At 42.4% G+C, this 23678-nt stretch overlaps 1 protein-coding gene across 3 annotated transcripts in view; it reads left to right on the top strand.

Annotated features, from left to right (window-relative positions):
* DCC (DCC netrin 1 receptor) overlaps positions 1-20662 on the top strand; it is a 906493-nt gene extending 885831 nt beyond the window's left edge. For all 3 annotated transcript variants that reach the window (XM_033934276.1, XM_033934287.1, XM_033934268.1), the window contains one exon: positions 19528-20662. In XM_033934276.1, the coding sequence (XP_033790167.1) occupies positions 19528-19617 (90 nt within the window). In that variant the 3' untranslated portion in view covers positions 19618-20662. The remainder of the gene's footprint in view (positions 1-19527) is intronic.
* Positions 20663-23678: the final 3016 nt, after the last annotated feature.

The following is a 23678-nucleotide window of genomic DNA, read 5'->3' as shown; positions in this document are numbered from 1 at the left end:
CAACTTAAAATCGCATTACGACCCTTAGGATGTAAATCTTGCAAATATGAACCGCAGATTTGTATAAATAACATCTTTCGCGTTCTTACAATTCCTGCATCTCTAGCTTCCCAAATGGCCAACTGATGTAATTGGTTCCGCCAATGCCAAAACCTCGGAGGATCAGGATCGTCCAATATTGTAATATACATTTTCTAGCCAAGAGACTCATTTTCCTACACAACGCCCTATTTCCTTTAGGTAAATGGCCAAAAGCTTCTGGCAAATCCAAAATAAAGAAAGAAGGAGAACAGCACAATGATCAGTGATTTTAAAGCCGCTGACTCTGATGGGCTGAATCAAACACAGATATTCCGTTCTGGGCCATATGTGGGCACTATTGTTGAATATCCAGATCATCTATAGACCTGGAAGTTATGTAGGTCTGCTTTTGAGCGGTCCTAATTCCTTGTTAGCTATACAGGTATCGGCATTGAATATTACTAGTAACAGCATAACCACTGACTCTCCCCTGATTCCACCCATGTGTTGCTCCATGACATAGCACTGTGTAAATAAGTGCCATTGTATATTCAGTTATGGCTTACTAATCAACGTTTAAGTGGGTAGGAGCCTTTCCCACTCATTTAAACCCCTTTGAAAATCTAAATCATAATATTTAAAGCAGGGGTAGGGAACTCTGGTCCTCGAGAGCCGTATTCCAGTTGGGTTTTCAGGATTTCCCCAATGAATATGCATGAAAGCAGTGCATGCAAATACATCTCATGCATATTCATTGGGGAAATCCTGAAAACCAGACTGGAATACGGCTCTCGAGGACCGGAGTTCCCTACCCCTGATTTAAAGGGATTTAACCATCCTAGTAAGTACTTAAGGGGTCTTTTACTAAGGCGTGCTAGCCGATTTAGCGCGCGCTAAATACTAACACGTGCATAGAATATAAGGGATGCGTTAGCATTTAGCATGCAATAAATCGGCTAGTGTGCCTTAGTAAAAGACCCCCCCTTAGTTTCTAGATCAGTGTCTCGCAAATTTTGCGAGCCGACACACTAAATTGGGGGCCGCGGCCCGAGGTCATCCGGAAGTGTGTGGGCGTTGATACGATGACATCAAGCACGTTCGTGACATCATCACATCAACATCTGTGCAGGCGCGGAGGCCCTCCAGATGTGTCCCAGAGACGCCTGTGGGGTGTGGGGGGGGGTTGCTGGTAAAGAAAAGGCGCGAAAAGGAGGAGAGACTCTATGGAGGAGGAGAGGCACCATCGCTGGCTGACTGCCTACAGGATGTGCCTCTCACCACAAGAGGCACATCTTATAGGCAGTCAGCCAGCACCAGCACCTCTCTTCCTCCCCGGCGTCTGACAGCACACTAGTGTGCCGCGACATACAATTTGCAATGCACTGTTCTAGATCAAAATCTTTCCAAATTGAGAGAAGTAACTGGACAAATGTACACACCTAAATTATATTAGGTAGTTAAGCATAGCTGTTCAAATCCTGAACAGGCCTAAAGTAGGGTTAGGGTGGATGGGAGAGAATTAGGAAGTTTGTGTTGATGTGTTGTGCTGGCTTCCTATCTTGGTCAGCCAAATCTAGACTTTGCAAGAGCAGGCATAAATTTGGGTAGTCATATTCCCATATTACTTCATCATCGATGAAGTAATATGGGAATAGACTAACAATGCTGCTTTATGCAAATGCAGTAGGTCATATGATAGAGCCTACACTGATTTATAAATCCGTGAGGAGGTGAACCTTGAAGGGAAAAGCTAGCTGCCTGTTTACTGGATGCACAACAACAAGGCTTGGACAAGAGAGCACTGTTTCTTGAGTGGTTTCATCAGTGTTTTGTGCCTGAAGTAAGAAAATACCTTACCAGTAAGGGAAAGGAATTCAAGGTTATACTGGTATTGAACAATGCCCCTTGACACACAGAACCACATGAGGGGTATAGTTCATAGAATTGCTGAAAGCAGTGCGGCGGGATCTTTGCTGGATCAGTCGTTGATTGTCCTTGATTTATAATAGTGTGTATGTGGAGTCGTTCCTCCCATATTTTCAAGTAGTTGGCTAGTGCGTGACCATTCTTATTATTGTCACAATAATAAGGCAGCTTTCATGAAAAGGCATGTCCAGCCACTGAGGCTGTTGAGGTCATCTACATGCCCCCCTACACAACATCTCTCATTCAGTCTCTAGACCAGGCCTGTCTGCATTGAATGTGCCCCCCCCCCCCTCTCTAGTAATAATATTCCTCTCACAAGTAATTTAAAGTTCCCCTCAAAACATGGCAGTTCACACAAGCCTTCTCGCCCTCTTAGCATAAATTATATGGACACCCTCACCGTAGCCAGATGACCCATGCAGATTCATCTTCCACAAAATTGTGTTCCTAACTTGACTCTCACCCCACTTTACGGTATATGTTTGTAATATCCTGAAGTTCGATTCCCATTCGGTAGAATCTCTTTGTAGTCCATCCACCAAATCTCTCGTTTTATACTCCCGCTTGTACGTGCTGCGTGAATAATGTGCTGCTTTCCTATCTATGGATTGTCATTCTTTCCTGTACAGAATTTGCAGTATTGAAAATGTAAATAAATGTAAAAGAAAAGTGCTAAATAATCCTCCATACCTTCCCTCCTGCCTGATATCACTTGTTTAAAAAGTGTCCTATGGTTCTTCCCATAGGGATACAAATCCAAATCAAAAAAAGATATGATTTCACCACCAATAACACCACAATTCAAGTGTACTAAACTAAGGAGGAAAATACCTCAGTGGCTGCTACTGAACTGGAAAACCAGAAATGCAGCATGCCTTACATCGAATCAATCACAAATGAAACGAACTTGTGAGACTTGGCTAAAAAGCTTTCCCAAGACAGTTTGACCCTTGACAAAGCCTTAACCGTCGGGCTCCACACGCACCGGCAGAGCGTATCTGAAGCACAAGCGGTTAACAAAAGATAAGTGCCGCTAGTTATTTCAGCTATTAAGTTTCATATAACATATTTACTTAAGAACGCTAAAGAAGAGTTTTTAATGCATAACTTAAAAAACATAAAAAGAAAAATATGAATACCCAATGAAAGAAAACTGCCCACTTGCCATCAGTTGTTACAGTAATTATACTGAACAGCGCAGGAATCTGAGGGTTTCATATTAACTTCTAATACTCGACTTGGGAAAGCTTTTTAGCCAAGTCTCACAAGTTCGTTTCATTTGTGATTGTATCCAGTTGGAACTTGAGACCATTATTTTTGCAGTAGTGTTACATTTAATCAGTCATTGGTCATAAAAACCTCCCATCTTATTCTAAATGTATTCTTTCACTAAACTAAACTAAATGTTGGGTTTATATATTGCATCATCTCCACAATGTGGAGCTCGGCACGGTTTACAGGGGTTGGGATAGAACAGAACTCCAATGGAATTATAGAAATAAGTATGAAGAGAGGTTAGGGCTTAGAATACCAGAGAGGGGGAGAGGTTACATTTTGGAGAAGAGCCAAGTTTTCAGATGCTTACAGAATAGTTGAAGGGAGCTCAAGTTGCGAAGAGGGGAAGTAAGATTATTCCAGAGCTGAGTGATTCTGAAGGGGAGGGAAGATCCTAGTTTACCAACATGGGAGATGCCTTTTAAGGAGGGGAAGGATAATTTTAGTTTTTGAGTGGATCTGGTGGAAATTGGATTTGAGGAATTTCCAACATGTAATACTAAATGCAGCAATATAACTATGGGGGCAACCTTGTGGGCTATATTTTGGTAACAGCACCAAAAGTTAGGCACCTAAATGAATCACTTAATTGAAAAAGTGCTTATCAGGATGCATAGAAATATCCAAATTGCTGACAATAAATAGCAATAACTCTTTAAAAAAAATCTTTATTGATTTTCCAAACTATCAAAGTGCAATAAACAATTGTATATAGAATAATTTTGTTAGAAAAAGCACATTCATCATTCAGAAATACATGAACAATCATTTTTACTCCCTCCTACCCACCCATACCCTACATTCTAAGGAAAAGGGGGCTTTACGTATTTCAACCATGGCTCACTGGCAGAATTGCTGCCTCTGCACCCAGAGGTTATGAGATCAAATCCCAGTGCTGCTGGGCTTTCTCACTCAATCCTCCAGTGCCCACCACTTTGAATGCCAAAGCCACAAAAGGGCAATATTCAAGTCCCCATTCCTTTCCCTGTTTATGCAAACAATCACATTTTAGATGTTAACGAAACACCATTTTCTTCCACTTGTTTAAGCACCAGATTCTAAAGGGGTGATCACTCTATTTGAAAGGCTCTTTGTTGGGTCTTAACTTTACTCATTTCTTTATGTTTATATTTATTTAAGATTTGATCTACTGCTCCTGCATTTTACTGACCTAAGCGGTTTACAATGTATCAAACTAAAATGAAATTAGGTACGTGAGAAAAACGACCCAATCCGAAGGCTCACAATCTAGCTAAAGTACCTGATTAAAATAAAAAATATGTAATACATTTCCAAGATCAAAAATCAAAGAGATAGAAAATAGAAAGAATGAAAGAAGATAAAAAATTAAAAATAAAACAAATTTAAGAGATAGAAAAGTCTCTGAAGTGGCCTGATAGCAAACCGTCATATTTTAGTGCAGGTCTTAATGCAACTCCCGGCACAGCCCACTTCACAGATCCGTCACTGTCAGAGCTTGAGAGCATCAAAGAAATTAACATTTCTAAAACATAGCCACTAAAACTGTTAAATGAAGTAGAAAAATGCACTATTTCTGGTTGAGGCAAGGTGAGCCTTTAAGATATGGAGAAAATCTTTCCTTTCACATGATCATAATAGTCTACCTGACATATATTGGTTCAATTTAGTCACTAGCAGTGGCTTAGCGAGGGTTAGAGGTGCCTGTGGCAGAGGCACCCCGCCCTCATCTCCGCACCTCCCTCCTTCCTTGACCTCCCCCCAGCTGCGTGTTGTTCACCACCGCAAGTAACAACTTCAACATGCTCCTCGCGACCCTGTGTATGCGTGGCACTCAGAAGTGACGTCAGCGGGAGAGCTGATGCGGTCGTGAGGAACATTTTGAAGTTGTTTGCTCGTGGCGGTGAACAACTAGAGGTACGGGGAAGGGATGGGGGCATGCATGGCGAGGGGAAGAGTGGGAAGAGGCGGAGGGGTGGAAAGGAGGCGTGGTACATAGGAAGGGAAGGGGGCACGTGTAGCTAGGGGAAGAGTGGGAAGAGGCGGAGGGGTGGAAAGGAGGCGTGGTATGTAGGAAGGGAAGGGGGCGCACATGGCGAGGGGAAGAGTGAGAAGAGGCGGAGGGAGTGGAAAGGAGGCGCGGTATGTAGGAAAGGAAGGGAGCACACATGACGAGGGGAAGAGTGGGAAGAGGCAGAGGGGGTGGAAAGGAGGTATGGTACGTAGGAAGGGAAGGGGACCCACTGGCGAGGGGAAGAGCGGGAAGAGGTGGAGGGAGTGGAAAGGAGGCGCGGTATGTAGGAAAGGAAGGGAGCACACATGACGAGGGGAAGAGTGGGAAGAGGCAGAGGGGGTGGAAAGGAGGTGTGGTACGTAGGAAGGGAAGGGGGCGTGTGTGGCAAGGGGAAGAGGTGGAGGGGGTGGAAAGGAGGCGTGGTATATAGGAAGGGAAGGGGGCGTGAGTGGCGAGGAGAAGAGTGGGAAGAGGCAGAGGGGGCGGAAAGGAAGCTTGGTGCCAGCGCCCCCACCAACATGGCACCCAGGGTGGACCACCACCCTCACCCTCTCCTTTCTACGCCACCACCACCATGCAAGATCCGTATTAGAATGTACATTTTCAAAGTTGCCAAATGTCTATCTTTTATTTTTGAAAAGGAACAAGGTATAAGTTTTGGTCCTAAGGATGTCTACTTTTTTGCCCATTTTCAAAAATAAAAACATCCATGTCAAAAACGTGCAAGAGCAAGTTTTGTAGACGTACCCACCAGCTACCTTGTCTGGTCACAGCTGAAGGAATCCCCATCAACTGAGCCAGTTTCTGGCAGCTCAGGTGATGGGGATTCCCCCTGCTAGGATCAGCTGAGCCACGGAGCCCTACACCCCTCCCCCTGACATCCCCGACATCCTTCTCACATACCGATATCCCCTACCTCCCTCGACATCTCTGCCCCCCCACACATCCCCCCAACATTCTTGCCCCCCCCCCCCCTCCGCATACACACACATGCCCGGAACAACCCCTCCCCATACCTTTGGAAGAGCAAATGGTAGGAGGGAAGCTCACTCCCTCCTGCCTACAGGGCCACATGCTGCAATGACGGGGCTTTCCCCCTCCCAATGCATCTTTAGATGCAGTGGGAGGGGTCGAAGGCCCTGATTGGCTCAAAATGGCTAATGGGGGAATACTATATTCCCTGGGAAGGTGAAATTTTAGTTGAGTTTGACTTTAAGATGCTGAATTTGAGTTAAGAAAAGTGTGCACTTTTACTATAATGTTGTTTTGCCTCTTGACCTCATGCTTTATAATAGAATACAGTTAGCCAATAATCTATTATGTTGTGTTTCTGATAACAAAAGGCTCGCATCTGAGATTTTCTGACAGCACATTGTCTCTCACAGTACCAACATGAGAGAAACACCTTATTTGTGCATATCACTTTGATGCTCATACTGGTTGTCAGCCAACAGCATATTAACAAAACATTATTTTGCTGCAAAACCTACCAAACACAATACAGTATATCTTTGCGGTCTCGCTTTTGGTTAGTCTATTGACTGGATCATTGCCCACATTACCAGCCATTTGTAGAACCAAACAATCGTATTGTTTGGTTAACTGTCGGAGTGGAATTAGGTTTTTAACATCTGGGGCTTGGATTTCAGAGAAATAGTAAAGCCACCGCACTATCATATAAAATCCATTATTGGGAAAGAGAGATATACTGCAGCCAGGCTAAGGATTAGCCGAAGCTTAGTTTTCTTTGAATGTTTTCCAACTCTAATGGATCTGTTTGCACATGGCAGATAAGAGAAACTGAGATCCCTTAAGGGGGGAGGGAGAATCACAACTACTGTATAACCTGCTGCATGCAATAATTGACAGAAGTAGAAATTAGCACATTTGAAGAATAAAGTATTGCATTATTTCCAAATGTGGAACGCTGCAAAATTTTACACTCAGGAGAAGCCAAAGAACAGAATGAAATTAAAATTGTGAATCGAGTCTGGATTAAAGCACAGGGGGGAAGCCGAATAAAGTACAAAAAGCTTCATAAGCAGTCTGCTTGCATCATTTTAAAATTGTACATTCTTTACAACATCTGTTGGAGGAAAGAAATTCTCCCAAAAGTTAGGTAAGCAGAATCGGTGAAAGACTGTATGAGAATTTTAATTGATCCTGAAATTGAGCTCTTAGGTCAAAATCCCACAAGAGACTAAGTCTGAATTAAAGAAAGCATGGGATGGGCACGTGCGATCTCTTAGAGAGAGAGAGGAAGAGATAATGGTTACTGCAGATGGGCAAACTGGATGGGCCATTTGGCCTTTATCTGCCATCATGTTTCTATAACCATAAAGCTCTATCATGTCACAATGCACATGTTAAGAGCCTTAGCCAATAGGGAGAGGAGGAGACAATGGAATGTTGCTACTCTTTGGGCTTTGGCCAGGTACTAGTGACCTGGATTGGCCACCGTGAGAACGGGCTACTTGGCTTGACGGACCATTGGTCTGACCCAGTAAGCCTATTCTAATGTACTTATGGACAGATTGGATGCGCCATTTGGCCTCTATCTGTGTGGGGCAGTGGTTGGAGCTACAGCCTCAGCACCCTGGGTTTGTGGGTTCAAACCCTGTGCTGCTCCTTGTGACCCTGGGCAAGTCACTCAGTCCTCCATAGCCTCGGGTACATTAGATAGATTGTGAGCCCACTGGGACAGATAGGGAAGATGCTTGAGTACCTGATTGTAAAACCACTTCGATAACCTTGATAGGCAGTATAGAAACATCTAATAAACTTGACATGTTTCTTTGGGAGACTTAGAGGTATGTAAGACACCACATTAACCCCTCCCTCCTTTTGCAAAAACGTTGTGCAGTTTTTAGTGCCAGCTGCAGTGATAACAAGTGATAACAGCTCCGACACTCATAGGAATTCCTATGACCGTTGGAGCTGTTACCACTGTGGACGGTGCTAAAAACGCTACCACGGTTAAAATAAATTAAATAGTTGTCAAAAGACATAAGAAATCAGTTGTATTGATTTTAACCTGAACATCCTATTCATTGGCTTGTTTTAATGGTTTCATACAGCTGTGCAGATGACATTGCCCTTCTAATCCCAATTGACCGCACTATGGAAGACTCGTTTGGGGATTTGGAAGAGATTTTTTTATGCGATGGAGGAGTGGATGTCATCTTGTAAGCTCATACTTAGGGCTGCTTTTACGAAGGTGCGCTAGCGTTTTTCGTGCATGCACCGGATTAGCGCGTGCTAGTCAAAACACTACCACCTGCTCAAGAGGAGGCGGTAGCAGCTAGCAGGCGCGGCATTTTAGCACGCGCTATTCTGCGCGTTAAGGCCCTAACGCGCCTTCATAAAAGGAGCCCTTAATTCTAATAAGACCAATGCGTTATTGGTGGAGGGTGATATTAAACCCTCGCAACTGTTAAGATCAGTGGTATGGAATATCCCCTAGCATCTTTCTTATGGCTTTTTGGTGGTACGGGTGGATAGGCATTGCTCTTTGGGCATGCAGGTTGCCAAAGTGGTCCAAACATCTTTTCTGTTAATGTGAAATTTATGTTATATTCGCAAATATTTTGAACAAGCCCAATGTCAGTTCTTAGTTTATGCCTTTAATTTTGGGGCATTGGATTACTGCAATATTTTATATCTGTCTTGCTCAGGGAACTCGTCGAAACAACTATAGACAGTCTAAAATACAGCTGAGAAGTTGACTTTTTTGTTATCTAAGTTTGATCATATCTCAGATTATTATGTCAAACTTCATTAGCTTTTTTTTTTTTTAATTCTTTATTGATTTTTAATTTGAGTACAAAGTGCATTAAATTTTACATAAAATTAATATCATGAACAGCACTACATTCGATCAAAGAATAATACAAAATGTATTTTCCCCCCTCCCTCCCACCCTACCTGGATGTGTGTGCAAATCAAATAGGAAATGAAGGCATTATACAACTAGTCAGAGTTAACAAAATTCGTTAATGGACCCCCATGTTATTTTAAATAGTTTATTATGACCCAATATTTCTGAATTCATTTTTTCATATCTATAACTTAGACATAAGGTTTCCCACCAAAAGGAAAAATTAAGCCTGTCCCAGTTTTTCCAGTTTTTGGTAATCATTTGCATGGCAATCCCTGTCCAAAATACAGCTGCGAAGTTGACTTTTTTGTTATCTAAGTTTGATCATATCTCAGATTATTATGTGAAACTACACTGGCTTTCAATTTGAGCACGGTTGACGTTTAAATTTGGTTGTGTTTTTATAAAATTCTGCATGGTATAGCTCCTTCGTTTTGGATTTCTAGATTTAAATAGTTGAAAACACATGATCTCATAGGGGTCATAGGTTATTAAACAACCTGACCATTAAAGGGAAGAAAAGAATGAAGTTATTTGAGAGCTTATTTGACTATCAAGAAGCCAAATTGGATGAGGAAGTGTTGGGGGTTTTATTTGCTGATACTACTTTTAAACATTTTTAAGAGTGAATTAAAAACTTTCCCTCCTCCCCCTTTTACTAAGCTGCGGTAGAAATCAGGCCTTAGATTAAGTGGGGATGGGCGGACCCGCTATGCCTAAGGCCTGATTGGTCCAGGCTTCTAGAGCCTGGGCCAATCAGGCCTTAGGCTTCTGCGGGATGGGCCGGGAAGGGGCGGGCCCGCCTCATTTCGACGAGGCGTGCCTGCTTGCTCGACGTGCAAGACCCATCTGTAAGAACAGGTTTGGTGGAGTGGGGGTTGTTAGCGCCGGGGGGGTGCGTCTTCGGGCAGGAGGGATTGGGCACCCTCCTGCCAGCGACCGATATTGTCGGGGGGGATCGGTAATGGGGGGGGCGGTCGGTAGTGTCGGGGGGGGTGCGTCTTCGGGCAGGAGGGTTTGGGCACCCTCCTGCCAGTGATCGGTCAGGGGCCACGGCCCGCTATACTTATAGCGGCAGAGAGATCCCTTGCCGCGATAAGTTTAGCGGCCGCGTCTACTTACAATGTAGACCAGCATTTTGCTGGCCTACATTTTTAAGCTTCTCATCTACTAGGGAGACGCGTAGGGCCGCCTAGGTTCAGCCTAAGGCCCGCCTAAGGCCCTTAGACGAGCTTAGGCATCTTGCGGGTCTCCCTAGGCTCCCGGAGGCGCCTTCAGGCCTGCCTGGGGAGCATTTTTTTTTAAAAAACGTGCATCCCGATTGGCTGATTAGACAGCTGTAGGACGTCTACAGCTGCCTAAAATCTGGACGCACTTTTAGAGAATCAGGGCCTTAGTGATTCATCCTGCGGTAGGAACTCTGTCGCTGCTTAGTAAAAGGGGAGGAGGGGGGTTATTATTTCGAAGATCTATGATTAACTGTTACATGTGTTTTGAAATTTTTACTGCTCCCCCTCCCTCCTTTTACAAAACCACAGTAGTGGCTGCCATTGCTCTGATGACATAACATAAAACTCACTTTTATACTGCAAAACCGTTAAGGTCTATGCAGTTCACAAAAGATTAAGAATTTACAAGGTGACTTCAGGGAGAGCCGGCTCAGTAGCGCTGTGAAGGACTCCTTGTTGGAAACTTTTTCTTCGAGCTTGAGCGCTCTAAAACATTGACTGAGATGGGTAAGAGAAAGGGGAAAGTTAGGACTTACCCTTCTGAGTCTTCTCCACTTCCCCTTTCCACCATTGACAAGTTTGTAGTCCGCATAGCGCGACTCCCCGGAGCGGGTGCAGGCACAGAGGTGGCCCTACCTGAGCTCAACGTCACTGGAGGAGAGACTTCCGCCCTCTGACCCAGGCATGGGATTGCGCCCAGGGCAACTGATGAGCCTGTGGGGAACAATTTACTCTGCGTTTTTTTCATCATCAGAAGGGAGCAACCTGAGCGCGGCAGGAGTTGCTGAAAACCAGTATGGGAGCAGATTCTGTGCTTCCCTTGGAGCTTGAAGGTGCCGTGGGAGGAGTAGAGAAGCAGTCCCAAGAGAGCTCCAGGACTGAGATTTTGGATCATCGGCAAGATATTGGTGAGCAGCTCCTAACACCTTTGGTCAAACCCTCCCATGTTACATTAGACTCTGGGTTGCTGTAGCACGCTTGCAGGAGATTTTCATGGGAAACACGTTATTGGTGGATAATTCTTTGCAAGACTGTAAAACACGTATTGTCATCCAGGAGGCAAAGAATTTTGAGATTGAGAAGGGTCTGGAGGAAGCTCAACGAGATCTTAGAGAGATAAAATCTAATACCTTGACTTATACTCAACGGTATGTGGGATTGAGAAGTAAAGTAGAAAAAATGGAGAATTATACCCGAAGGTTGAACCTGCGTTTTGTCAACTTTCCTCAGTTCAAGAATATAGCCCCCATTGAACTGCTTAAGAAATATCTGATGGAAGTTCTGGGGTTCCAAAGGAAGCTGTGCCTCCGTTTTCTCGAATCTGTTTTTTGCCAGGGAAAAAACGGCAGACACATGTCCAGGAAGATCTCTCTATGGGCAGTTTGATTGTTATACCAAGGGAAAAAATGAATGGGGAGATCAACACATAGAATAAACAATTCTGAATTTCAAAAATAAAATCACAACTATCAAAATTTAAAAAAATATATCAAAAGAAAAAAGTTTTTTGGTATATATAGATATAACAAGCAATTCCTCAAATTAAAAATATAAATTTCTAAAGTAAATGCTCAGTTCAAAGCACCAAATCCTCTCAAGAGCATCATCTTAATATGGTGTTGAAACAAGACATCATCGCATCCACCTGTCTGCCCTACTTATAGTTCAAGAGAATCAGACTGTTAGAATAAGGGCTCCTTTTACGAAGCCGCAGTAACGGCCTTAACGCGCGTGACTTTTAATCACGCGCTAACCCCCGTGCTAGCTGAAAAACTACCAGCTGCTCAAGAGGAGGCGGTAGTGGCTAGCGCGTCCGGTGGTTTAGCGTGCACTAATACGCATGTTAAACCGCTAACATGCCTTCGTTAAAGGAGCCCTAAGTCTATGAACACTTCAAAAGTACAGTGGTACCTTGGATTACGAGCATAATCCGTTCCAGGAGCATGCTCGTAATCCAAAATGCTTGTTTATCAAACCGAGTTTCCCCATAGGAAATAATGGAAACTCGCTTTGATGCGTTTCCCCCCCCCCCCCCCGAGAACTGGCATTGCTCCCCTCGAAGGCCCCCCCTGCGATCTGGCACCCCCCCCTGCCTTGAACCGGCACCCCCCGCCACGATCCGACCTCCCCCCCGACACGATTGGGCCCCCCCCCCTGACACGATCCGACAACCCCCCCCCGCCGCTTCTTACCCTCATCTGGGCACTCTTGAAGATCGGCCTCCTCGTCTGCTGAGCCTTGAGCATCTGAGCATGCTCAAGGCCTGCGAGTTCACGTTCACGTTCAGAACGTGAACTCGCAGGCCTTGAGCATGCTCAGATGCTCAAGGCCCAGCAGACGAGGAGGCCGATCTTCAAGAGTGCCCAGATGAGGGTAAGAAGCGGCGGGGGGGTGACCAATTGTGTCGGGGGGGTCGGATCGTGGCGGGGGGTGCCCAATCGTGGCAGGGGGGGTCGGATCGTGGCGGGGGGGTGCCGGTTCGAGGCAGGGGGGTGCCGGATCGCAGGGGGGGTGCCAGATTGCGGGGGGGGGGGGTGCTCGGTTTCCGAGGCACCGATTTTGCAAATGTTTTGCTCGTCTTGCAAAACACTCGCAAACCGGTGCACTCATAAACCGAGGTACCACTGTATGTGCAAACTTGTAACGTATATAAGATGTAAAACTGTTACTTAGCTCAAAATGATAACATTCACTGGGCAGCTTCTGGTTGGGTAGATAAAACGAGATGTCATCGAACAGATCGCTGCTGCTGAGATCGGAACTCGTGATAACAAAAATGTGATAAAAATCCCAAAATTAGCAAAACCCAAAACAATGTCCCAAATTTGTGAAGAATATAAGTCTACAACTGTCCATGAATTCCTATAGTTAGAAAAATCGTTAGAAGAGGAGTGTGGAAGAAGTACACCCCTGGTCACATTTGAATTTGAGTCTGATAAGGACTGGGTGATGAGATTGTTTTTTCGTAACTCTGATAAATTGTTTTGGGGAGGAGAAGTATGGGTATTTCCTGACGTCTGTGTAGATACACAGGAAAAAAGGAAGCAATTCCTGATGTTACGCCCCAAGGTGTTATCCCTGGGTGCGCATTTTTTAAAATATTTTCCTTGTAATTGTTTGATTCAATTTGAATCAAACAGGTATCTTTACTTTGATCCCAAACAACTAAAGGCTTTAACATATGGATCTGGAATGGCCAAGTTGTCATCCCTACACACCTCCGTCTAACCCATTCCCAACCCCCAATTACCACACCCCTTCATGGTATTCACTTACGCACTTATGTCCTCAGCAATAATGTCAATGATAAATAAAACACAGGCACTTTTTTGATGGTAAAAATCAGGCCGCATCTTTGTTTATTGGGACAACCAAGAAGCAATGAACAATTGCTTCACCCTGAGCTACAAGACATTGCAATTTTACAAAACTCACAATTGTATTCCCCTGACCCTGCCATCTTAGCAAGGGTCTAGGGGGTGGCATGGATCTCCATACCCCTATTCCGTGCCACGGGCCTCAAGACCTATTCGCTCACTTGAGCTCGCTTCCCCTTAACCGCTCATCCCCTGATGAGCCTAGGGGGCTAGGCATGGACCGCCATGCCCTCCTCTTGCAGGGTCACCTGACCCGTGGCATCACCACTCAACTGAGCTGACTTCCAAATACCCGCTCATCTTCCAATGAGCCAAAACCTTGTAGCTCGGGTTACCGCCACTGCGACAACCCGAAACCCCCAAATCACCTGAGAGAACCCATATCCAAAGGGGAGGGTGGGCGGGAAACTTGAATCAGAGGGAAAGGGATGTGCCCTGTTCCTCAGAGGGATGCAACCTATAACCCCTTCCCATCATTTCCTGCTTCCCCTTGCCCAACCAATCCATTCCCGGCCTCCCGGTGGGAAACCAAGTCCCTTCTTTCCACCTCCAACCCACTCTTACTCAACTATCTCCCCCTTACCCATGCAAACTGTCTCAACATGGGTGACTACTTGGGCCATCCAGCCCATTGTTATAGTCGCCCATCGAGACTAGCTCTTGGGCTCTTTTTTTTTTTTTTTTAATTGAAAATAAGCGTAAAATGCAGGTTCGGACATCACTTATTTTCTATTGTGCAATTTGGCCTGTTTTAATTTGTGCCTCTTTTTTTTCATGCTCTCCCCCCTATTAAGTTGAGGACTTATAGAGAAATCAGCTATGGAATTTACCAGATGGTAACTTCTGTAAGGAAAGGGGACAGGTTTAGGACAAACACTAGGAAGTTCTTTTTCACCCAGAGGATGGTGGATACATGGAACGCGCTTCCGGAGGCTGTGATAGGCAGGAGCACGTTACAGGGCTTCAAGGAAGGTTTGGATAGGTTCCTAGAGGACAAAGGGATTGAGGGGTACAGATAGAAGTAGAGGTAGGTTATAGGGATAGGAGTAAGAGGTAGGTTAAAGAAATAGTCAAGAGACCATTGCTCAGGCAATAGGCCTGATGGGCCGCCGCGGGAGCGGACCGCTGGGCGAGATGGACCTCTGGTCTGACCCAGCGGAGGCAACTTCTTATGTTCTTATGAATAATTATTTTGATGTAAGTTATTGCTGGTATAGCTTTTTGATTTCTGTTTCTTAATGCATGTATATGCTGTATGTTTAATTAAAATTGAATAAATCAATAATTTTTTTTTTAAGAATTTACAAGGTGAACACAGTAAGCAAGAGTACCTAATTTCCAAAAGATTTAATAAAAAGAAATGTTTTTAAAGCACAACGAAATTGTTGGTAGGTGTCAGAAAACATAATAAAATGATTCAAATCCTTGTCCCATAATGCCGCTTGAAAGGACAGAAGGCGCTGATAAAATCTTTTAAATTTGCAACCCTTGGCAAATGGAAAAGTGAATAACGCATGAGATTTTCTGGAATGTTTTCCAACTAGTAAATGTGAATGAATCCAAAAGATATTCCGGCATTAAGCCACGGGCATTGGCGCGAATACTGTAGCAGCAGCCACTACTGTGGGTTTGTAAAAAGGAGTCTTTTTAGCTTTGTAATTCCTGATGTTGTTCAGCTTCTTTTTATGTATACTCTGACTAGAACTACAAGGTATGGCAGAATACAAATTAAAGAAGAAATCTTGCCTCAATATATACAGTACCAAACAAAGCGAAAGGTTTGGACAATTTCCAGGAGGAAAAGTTCATAGTCTGTTATTGAGAAAGACACAGGGGAAGCCACTGCTTGCCCTGGATCGGTAGGATGGAATGTTGCTACTCTCTGGGGTTCCAGAATCTTTTGTTACTCTTTGGGGTTCCGGAATCTTTTGTTACTTTTTGGGATTCCAGAATCTTTTGTTATTCTTTGGGATTCCAGAATCTTGCTGTTCTTTAGGATTCTAAATGGAATGTTGCTACTCTTTGGGGTTCCGGAATCTTTTGTTACTTTTTGGGGTTCCGGAATCTTTTGTTACTCTTTGGGATTCCAGAATCTTGCTGTTCTTTAGGATTCTAAATGGAATGTTGCTACTCTTTGGGGTTCCGGAATCTTTTGTTACTCTTTGGGATTCCAGAATCTTTTGTTACTCTTTGGGATTCCAGAATCTTGCTGTTCTTTAGGATTCTAAATGGAATGTTGCTACTCTTTGGGGTTCCGGAATCTTTTGTTATTCTTTGGGATTCCAGAATCTTGCTGTATAGCAAGTTGAAATCGTAATGAAACAGATGGATTCCTGGATGCAATAATTTAAACTCAAATTAAACTCTGGCAAAACAAAGTTTTTCGTGGCGACTGCTAGTAATATTTCTTCTGAACCTTCTATTAGTATAAATTCAACTCAGTATATAATTCATCCAACGATTACAATTTTGGGAGTTGTTCTAGACCAGCATCTTACAATGCACGTTCAGATAGATGCTGTAGTGCGTAAATGCCACTTCATGTTATGGAAATTGTGAACAATTAGATCTTATTTGGAATTTACTGCTTTTAGATTACTGGTTCAATCTTCTCGATTATTGTAATATTATCTATCTGACAGTTACCAAGAAAGAATTAGCAAGGCTTATAATAATACAGAATACAGTGGTCAGAATGACTTATGGCCTGAATAAATTTGATCATGTTACACCCTTTTATTGTGAATTGCATTGGCTGCCAATGGAGGCCCGGGTATTGTTTAAAGTAGGCTGTTTCTGTTACAAGGCTGTTCATGGTACAGCTCCTTCTTACTTAGTCAATAGATTTTCTTTAGCATCATACAGACATAGTAGAAGAACTAATCCTTTGTTTAATTTTCCACCCTTCCAGGGTAAGAAATTTCATAATCATATTTTGGCAACTCAGGCAGTTCTTCATGACAACGAATTTCGAATATTGTTGCTTACTACCCATTCCTATGGCCATTTTAGAAAACAATTGAAGACCTATCTTTTTTCTAAATATTTGACTGTTTAATGAATCATCTTATTTCATCTAACATTACATTACATTAGTGATTTCTATTCCGCCATTATCTTGCGGTTCAAGGCGGATTACATCCAAAGTAAAATAAGAATTACATTCCAAATTTGAAGTAATAGAATGAGCGATGAGATAAAATTTAAGGTAAAAAAAACAACAAAAAAAAAACGATTGGGTAGAGAGTTACCAACGGAAAGTAGAAGTCTTTAGGATATAAGAATAGGGTGAATTATGGGGTTTTAGATAATGTTTGGTAAATAGAAGAATATTAGAGAGTACTAAGGATATAGAGAGTGTTGGATGTTGGGTTGGGATTGGTTGTGCTGGATAGGTTTTATGTGTTTTTTTGAAGAGTATGGTTTTAATATCTTTCTTGAAGGTTTTGTAGTCTGTGGTTGAAGATAACAGATTGGTGAATTGTCTGTCCAGCTTAGCTGCTTTGGAGGCTATTAGGTTGTCATAAAGTTTTTTTCGTTTGACATTTTTGGATAATGGGTAAGAGAATAGTGAATGGGGTTCTTCTGTGTCTGGTTGAGGAGGATTGAATTAGTCGGTTATTCCAGTAGGTTGGGCTTTCTCCGTTGATAGCCTTGTAAAGTAAGCAGTAGAATTTGAAGTGAACTCTCGCTTCTATTGGAAGCCAGTGCGAGTCATGGTATGCCTCTGTGATATGGTCATATTTTTTTAGGAAATAGACAAGTCTCAGGGCTGTATTCTGTGTTGTCTGCAATTGCTTCATCATGGTCACAGGACAAGGTAGGTATAGTATGTTGCAGTAGTCTATCATCCCAAGGATAAGAGATTGTACCAATAGTACTAACATGTTTACTTTTATAACTTTTTGTAAACCGCGTTGAACTTCTGGTTACGCGGTCAATAAGCACAATGTTATGTTATGTTCTGAATGGAATATTGCTACTCCTTGGGCTTTGGCCAGGTACTAATGACCTGGATTGGCCACCATGAGAACGGGCTACTGGGCTTGATGGACCATTGGTCTGACCCAGTAAGGCAATTCTTATATTCTTATGTAACCAACAGTTACATTTATTTGGCACGCAGAGCTTCCTGGAGACACCAACACAATTTGCCTTTCGATACTGTTTAAGACTCATTAATATTTTTACAGCAAGTCAGTATTTGTTACTTGTTTTTCCTCTGAAGAAAGCAAACTGGGATCCTAATCTGGACCTTCGCTTTTAAGCCCTGTTTTCAAACCAAGTAACTATACTAGGATTTTTTTTATGCTAATAAATGTAACTGTTGGTCGACATATACATCTCGTTTGCTTTTTCTGTTTGTTTAAAATATAAATTAATAGTGTAATGTAACCCTGCATTCTTTGCCACATGCCTACAGTATCTTTAAAAATAGAGTCTCATAGCTATATATCTATCTCCGGTTGTTTTACAAGGATTTTTTGAAATTTATCAGTCTAGAATATAATCTAGTCTTCTATTTGCGTGTTGCGCATAGCTATGCAGGCTCAAGGCGACTTAGAGAAGGTAGAAAGAGGAGAAGGGCGGAGTGAGGGAGATAGGGAAAAAGAGAAGACAAAGGACGGTAACTGACTTGTAGGGAGAGTGCTTGAGAATTTCACGTAGATTCAGGTATCAAAGTAAAGAGTTTTCAGTTTCTTGCGGAATAAGATGTAGCTAGTTTCTATTTTTTATTTTTTTTTGTCATTAAATCTTTATTAATTTTCAATTTAAAGTTCAAGTATTACACTTGTACAGAAAGCAATAATAGTAGACTACATTTGAATATACAGTTAATAAAGAAAACAACCTTTAACCATTTATGCTCAAGTCCTCATATTGGATCCAAAACTCCAGAAATAGCGAAAACAAAAGAAAATGCAAAGTTTTAACAAAATGCTGAAAACTATAGCACTGAATACGAGGTCCTATACTTAATCAACTTATAGGGCTCAAGATTTTTCTGCGTCCAGACGAGACATTGCCACAAAAGTTGTCAATTGAGATGATTCAAAAAAACACATATTTAACAGTTCGGTAACACACAATACACTTACACGGGTGTCTCAAATAGAAAATAGCCCCCAAAGATATAACCCCAGATTTCAAAAGAAGAAATTCACGGCGGCGCTTTTGCTTCTCCCGTGAAAGATCTGGGAACATCTGTATTTTATGACCAACTAAAATTTTTTGTCTGTTTTTGAAGTAAAGTTTGAAAAACCATGTCTTATCTATTGGTAAAGCTAGTTTCTATTTTGATTGTTTCTGGGAGGAAGGTCGTTCCACGTTTTACGGCCAGGAAGGTCAGCATAGAATGAAAAATATGCCTGTATTGGAGATTTTTTGTAGTTAGAAGGTTTAGTTGTATTCTGTTAAGGATTCTACTAGAGGTAGATCATGCCATCGAGAAGAGCTGGATAAGGGGGGGGGGGCTGCCAAAAATCAGAAAATAGTATGAAGCTGAGCTTAGAGGGTAAGATATCAATCTGTCATGTTAGGATTGGTGCAGCGATGCTGTCTGTGGCAGGTGCTTAGTTCTGGAATGCGCTGCCTGCAATTTTGCGATGCTGTACTTGGAGGATGAATTTTAAGAGAATGCCGAAAAATCAATTGTTTGTTAGCGCTTTCCTGTGTTCGTTGTTTTTTTTTTTTAATGAGAACTGTTCTGCAATTGTGTCTCTATGTGACGTTTAACTTGTTATGATTGTAACTTTTGTAAACCGTGTAGTCACGGTATATCAATTTTTAAATAAATGTCTATCGCTGTTTCTTTTCTTTTGTCCACAGGTATACGAACAAGATGACCTGAGTGAACAAATGGCAAGCTTGGAAGGGCTGATGAAACAACTTAATGCTATCACAGGCTCGGCCTTCTAATAGCTGCTCAAGAGTGGATGATTTGAGTTACCTTGGAGCATTGCAGTATACCAGTATTCCATGCATATACACACCACAAAGCCTTTCTCATCATTGGGTTTTCTTCGCACAGAAGTTTCACTTTCAGTTCTATAAATGCTCCATTATTACAGGTTAGGCTTCAATAAGCATCATCGTAGCCAAGCATCTCACTGCCAGCTCAGAGCACTACTCGAAGCAAAATCTGAGGGATTCATGTGACATAATTAAGAAATGAGATTTTCGGAGCAGGAGTTCAAGGTTCCATGGTGAAGCTAATCTTGCAGCCCTTAAAAAAACTTATCTTTTTTTACTTTGAATTCAATTGTATCCATATATGGGAAATACCACAGCATATTGGTGCACCGAAGTGTTATAAACAGCACAATACAATGACAGATATCATTGAAAAGCTAACCTTTGGGTAAAAGTAAGGAAAAAAAAAATTACAAAAACTGCCAGGTCAAATTGCTGCCACAGTTTTGTTCCTCATTTGTCTATGGATTTAATTTCTTAGAGCTTAAACAGAAAAGATGTAAGAAAAATACATTTAGGAAAAGCGAATAATAAAAAAAAACCGAACAAACCTGTGAATAATGTGCTTTAGCATGCAAACTTTAAAAACCAGGCAAAATACCACACTATGGGGTCCTTTTACTAAGGCGCACTATTAGCACGCACGAAACGCTAATGCGTCCATAGACTATAATGGACGCGTTAGCGTTTAGCGGGCGCTAAAATGGCTAGCGCACCTTAGTAAAAGGACCCCATGTTTCCATCTGATTTTTTAATAAAATACAGTTGGCTTCAGCGATTGTTTTTCCCTTTCCGTAAGATGGATGACATTCAAACCTTGGATAAAATACATACCATTTCCAAACTATACTCAAAGCACATATGTTTGCAGATTTAAAGCCGTAAGCTCTGGCTACGGTGGTAACATTTCCGACACTCGTGGAATTCCTATGAGCATCAGCGCTGTTACCGCCACGGTTGACGCTAAAAACCACATTACAGTTTTCTAAAAGGGGGGAGTTAACTATTTTTTTTTTTTTTTTTTAGATTTGTTTGTTAATATATTAAGAAATGTAACATTTAAATATTGCCTAAATCAGGAAGTAATTTGAAAGGTCGAAATAATCCTTACATACAGTAATATTAGCCATTTGAGCTTAATATTTCACCTCTTTAATTCCAATTCCCCCTCCTCCACCCCACAAATTTAGTAATTTTATAAAAGTGTTTTCTTCCTAGAAAACCCGTATTACATATGGAAAAGGCTTTTGTAAAACGGTTTTGCCATGTCCACTTGTATCAGTGTGCACGGAAAAGATCACACATGCATACTTTGGGGAAAATCAAAATAACGCCCAAAGTTAGGGATGATCCATGCCAGTGGCATAGTAAGAGTGGGGGGGCAAGGAGGCAGTCCGCCCCGGGCACCATCTTACTTCGGGCACCAACACCCGTTCCCATCCTCAAACCTTTTTAACTTTGGCACGAGCAGCCACCAACTCGCTGGCCGCGTCTCTCTGATGTCACTTCCTGGACCCGTGCCTAGGAAGTGATGTTAGAGAGAGTGCTGAAGCCAACGCAGGCAGTAAGTTGGTGGCTAGTCGCGCCAAAGTTAAAAAGATACGAGGAAGGAGTGTGCGCATGCAGAAGAGGGCGGGGAGGGGTGCTGCTCACCCTCGCTATGTCACTGATTCATGCTAAGCTTGTACGTATTCTCTAAAGGGCTCTCTGTATAGAACGACCTTTACAGAATTCTAGCTTAGCACACGTTTTGCATCTGACTTTGGGTGTGAGCATTTATGCCTGCCACAGACTGGTGTAAATGCTTGCGCCCAAATGATGAAGGGCGTGCAAATGTAGCTAATCTATAACATTCCCCCTAATTTCTGAAAATGCTCCTGACTCGCTTATGCCCCTCCCATTGCCATGTCTCCTTTAGACTTGCCTGCTATAAAATTTAAGCCCACTTGCTAGGGCGTAGGCCAGATCTTCATGTAACTCTTAGGCCCTCTTTTACAAAGGTGCGCTAAGCGCTAAATCAACGCGTGTGCTAACCGCTAATGCTTCCATAGGATAACATGCACGTGTTAGCGTTTAGCGCGCGCTAAAAAGCACAGCGCACCTTTGTAAAAGAGGGGGTTCATTTCTGCCAATTTAGTACTTATTAATGCCAATGTTGAATTGTTAGTGCCCAGTTGGCTAATTAGTTTATGTGAAGATCTAGGCTCCTTGTCCAAAACTGCATAACCAATTTTAGGCAACCTGGTAAAAGCAGTTAGCTTAGCAGGGTTTAAAAAAGGTTTAACTAACTTCCTAAAAGAAAAGCCCATAAGCCATTATTAAGATGGATATGGGGGAAATCCACTGTTTATTCCTAAAATAAGCAACATCATTTTTTTTTTTCTCTTTGAGATCTTGCCAGGCACTTGTGACCTGGGTTGACCACTGTTGAAAACAGGATACTAGGCTTGATAGACCTTCGGTCTGTCCCAGTATGGCAACTCTTAAATTCCAGTCCTGCGGTGTATATTTTATAAAATACATTTGGATGTACATACATTTACATTCTCTTCAAAGCACATATAAATTTATGCATAAGAATTCACATACTGTTGGGACTGGTTCTGGGTGGGTTTTTAAATAAAGGTTCATAAGCACCTGTGTTGCCTTTATAAAACATTCAAAACATCAATCTCGGAACTTTAAATCTTCAGACCTCAGCTGCTTAAATCAAACCTATATTTGCAGACTCATACCCAACTCGTTATCGGTCACTTAAAGTTCAGTCATTCTTAACCAATTTATTTCTTTTACATTTAATAAATTTTAATTTTAATTGAGATTAAATACTCATCATCTGTTTTTGGATTGGATGAACGGCCAGGGGATTTTGCTCTGACATAGAGTTTATGTTTCGCCGTAGCTTTATCAAGGAGCACCCCAACTGTTGAACGAACACCTCATTAAAAATGCTCATTTTAACCCGTTCTGTAAACTTCATACTCCATTCAAAATCATAACATTTACCTTAGCTCACTTCACCATTGCTCCTGTGACACATCACTTAAAGCAGAGAACATGGCTGCGGTGTTTTTCTAACCTTCTTATACATTTAATCACATGTCACAGAGCCTCTTATCGCAGACCCAACCTCTCGCAGCTACTACCTATCAAATTCAATTCAATTCAATTCAATTAAAGATACCCACTCAAGCACTCCATTTAACCCATTCGGTATAACAGCATTTAAATAGAAAAAAATCAATTTTTGTTCTTTCTAATTAAGTCATACCTCAGAGTTACCACCCTCCCACCCTGCTACATACTGGTCTATAACTCTTCATTTTATCTCATGAGTATCATATTTCTTATCAACCCAATGCTGGTGGGCCTTTATAAAACAAGCATTTTCTTACTTTTACATAGGTACCCTGTAATGAAATTACTCCCTTATTTTGATTGTATTTTTGCCACAGATAAAACTCTGAATCTCGAGGTTTGGAGTATAATCACTCATCTTGCACTAGTATAGGAAACTTGCAAAACTGTGTGTGTGTGGGGGGGGGAAAACCCATCCAGGTATACTTCTCCCTCCGTATTCGCAGGGGATAAGGGCAGAGCTGGCTCACGAATATGGAAAATTGCAAATAACTGATAGGGCCAACTCTGTCCCACCCCACCTCCCTCCTGTGTCCTGGACCTCCCCAGACCTTACCTGGTGGTCTAGCGGTGAAGCAAGGCAGGAGCGATCTTCCTACGCTCCTGCCCCGTGCAGAGCCATCAACAAAAATGGCTGCCATGAGTTCCTGTGGTCTCACGAGACTACAACGGTAACTCACAGCAGCCACTTTTGTTGACAGCTCTGCACAGGGAAGGAGCATAGGAAGATCATTTCTGCCCCACGTCACCACTAGACCACCAGGTAAGGTCTGGAGAGGTCCGGGACGCAGGAGGGAGGCAGGGATGGATCAGAGGTAGCCTTTAAAATTGAATTTTGTTTGGGAGGCAAAAAACCACGAATAATCAGT

This window comes from Geotrypetes seraphini, chromosome 1 (genome assembly GCF_902459505.1).
Source record: "Geotrypetes seraphini chromosome 1, aGeoSer1.1, whole genome shotgun sequence".
NCBI classification, from domain to species: Eukaryota; Metazoa; Chordata; class Amphibia; order Gymnophiona; family Dermophiidae; genus Geotrypetes; species Geotrypetes seraphini.
The sequence above is the reverse complement of the archived record's forward strand: the minus strand, read 5'-3'. Positions and strand labels throughout refer to the sequence as shown.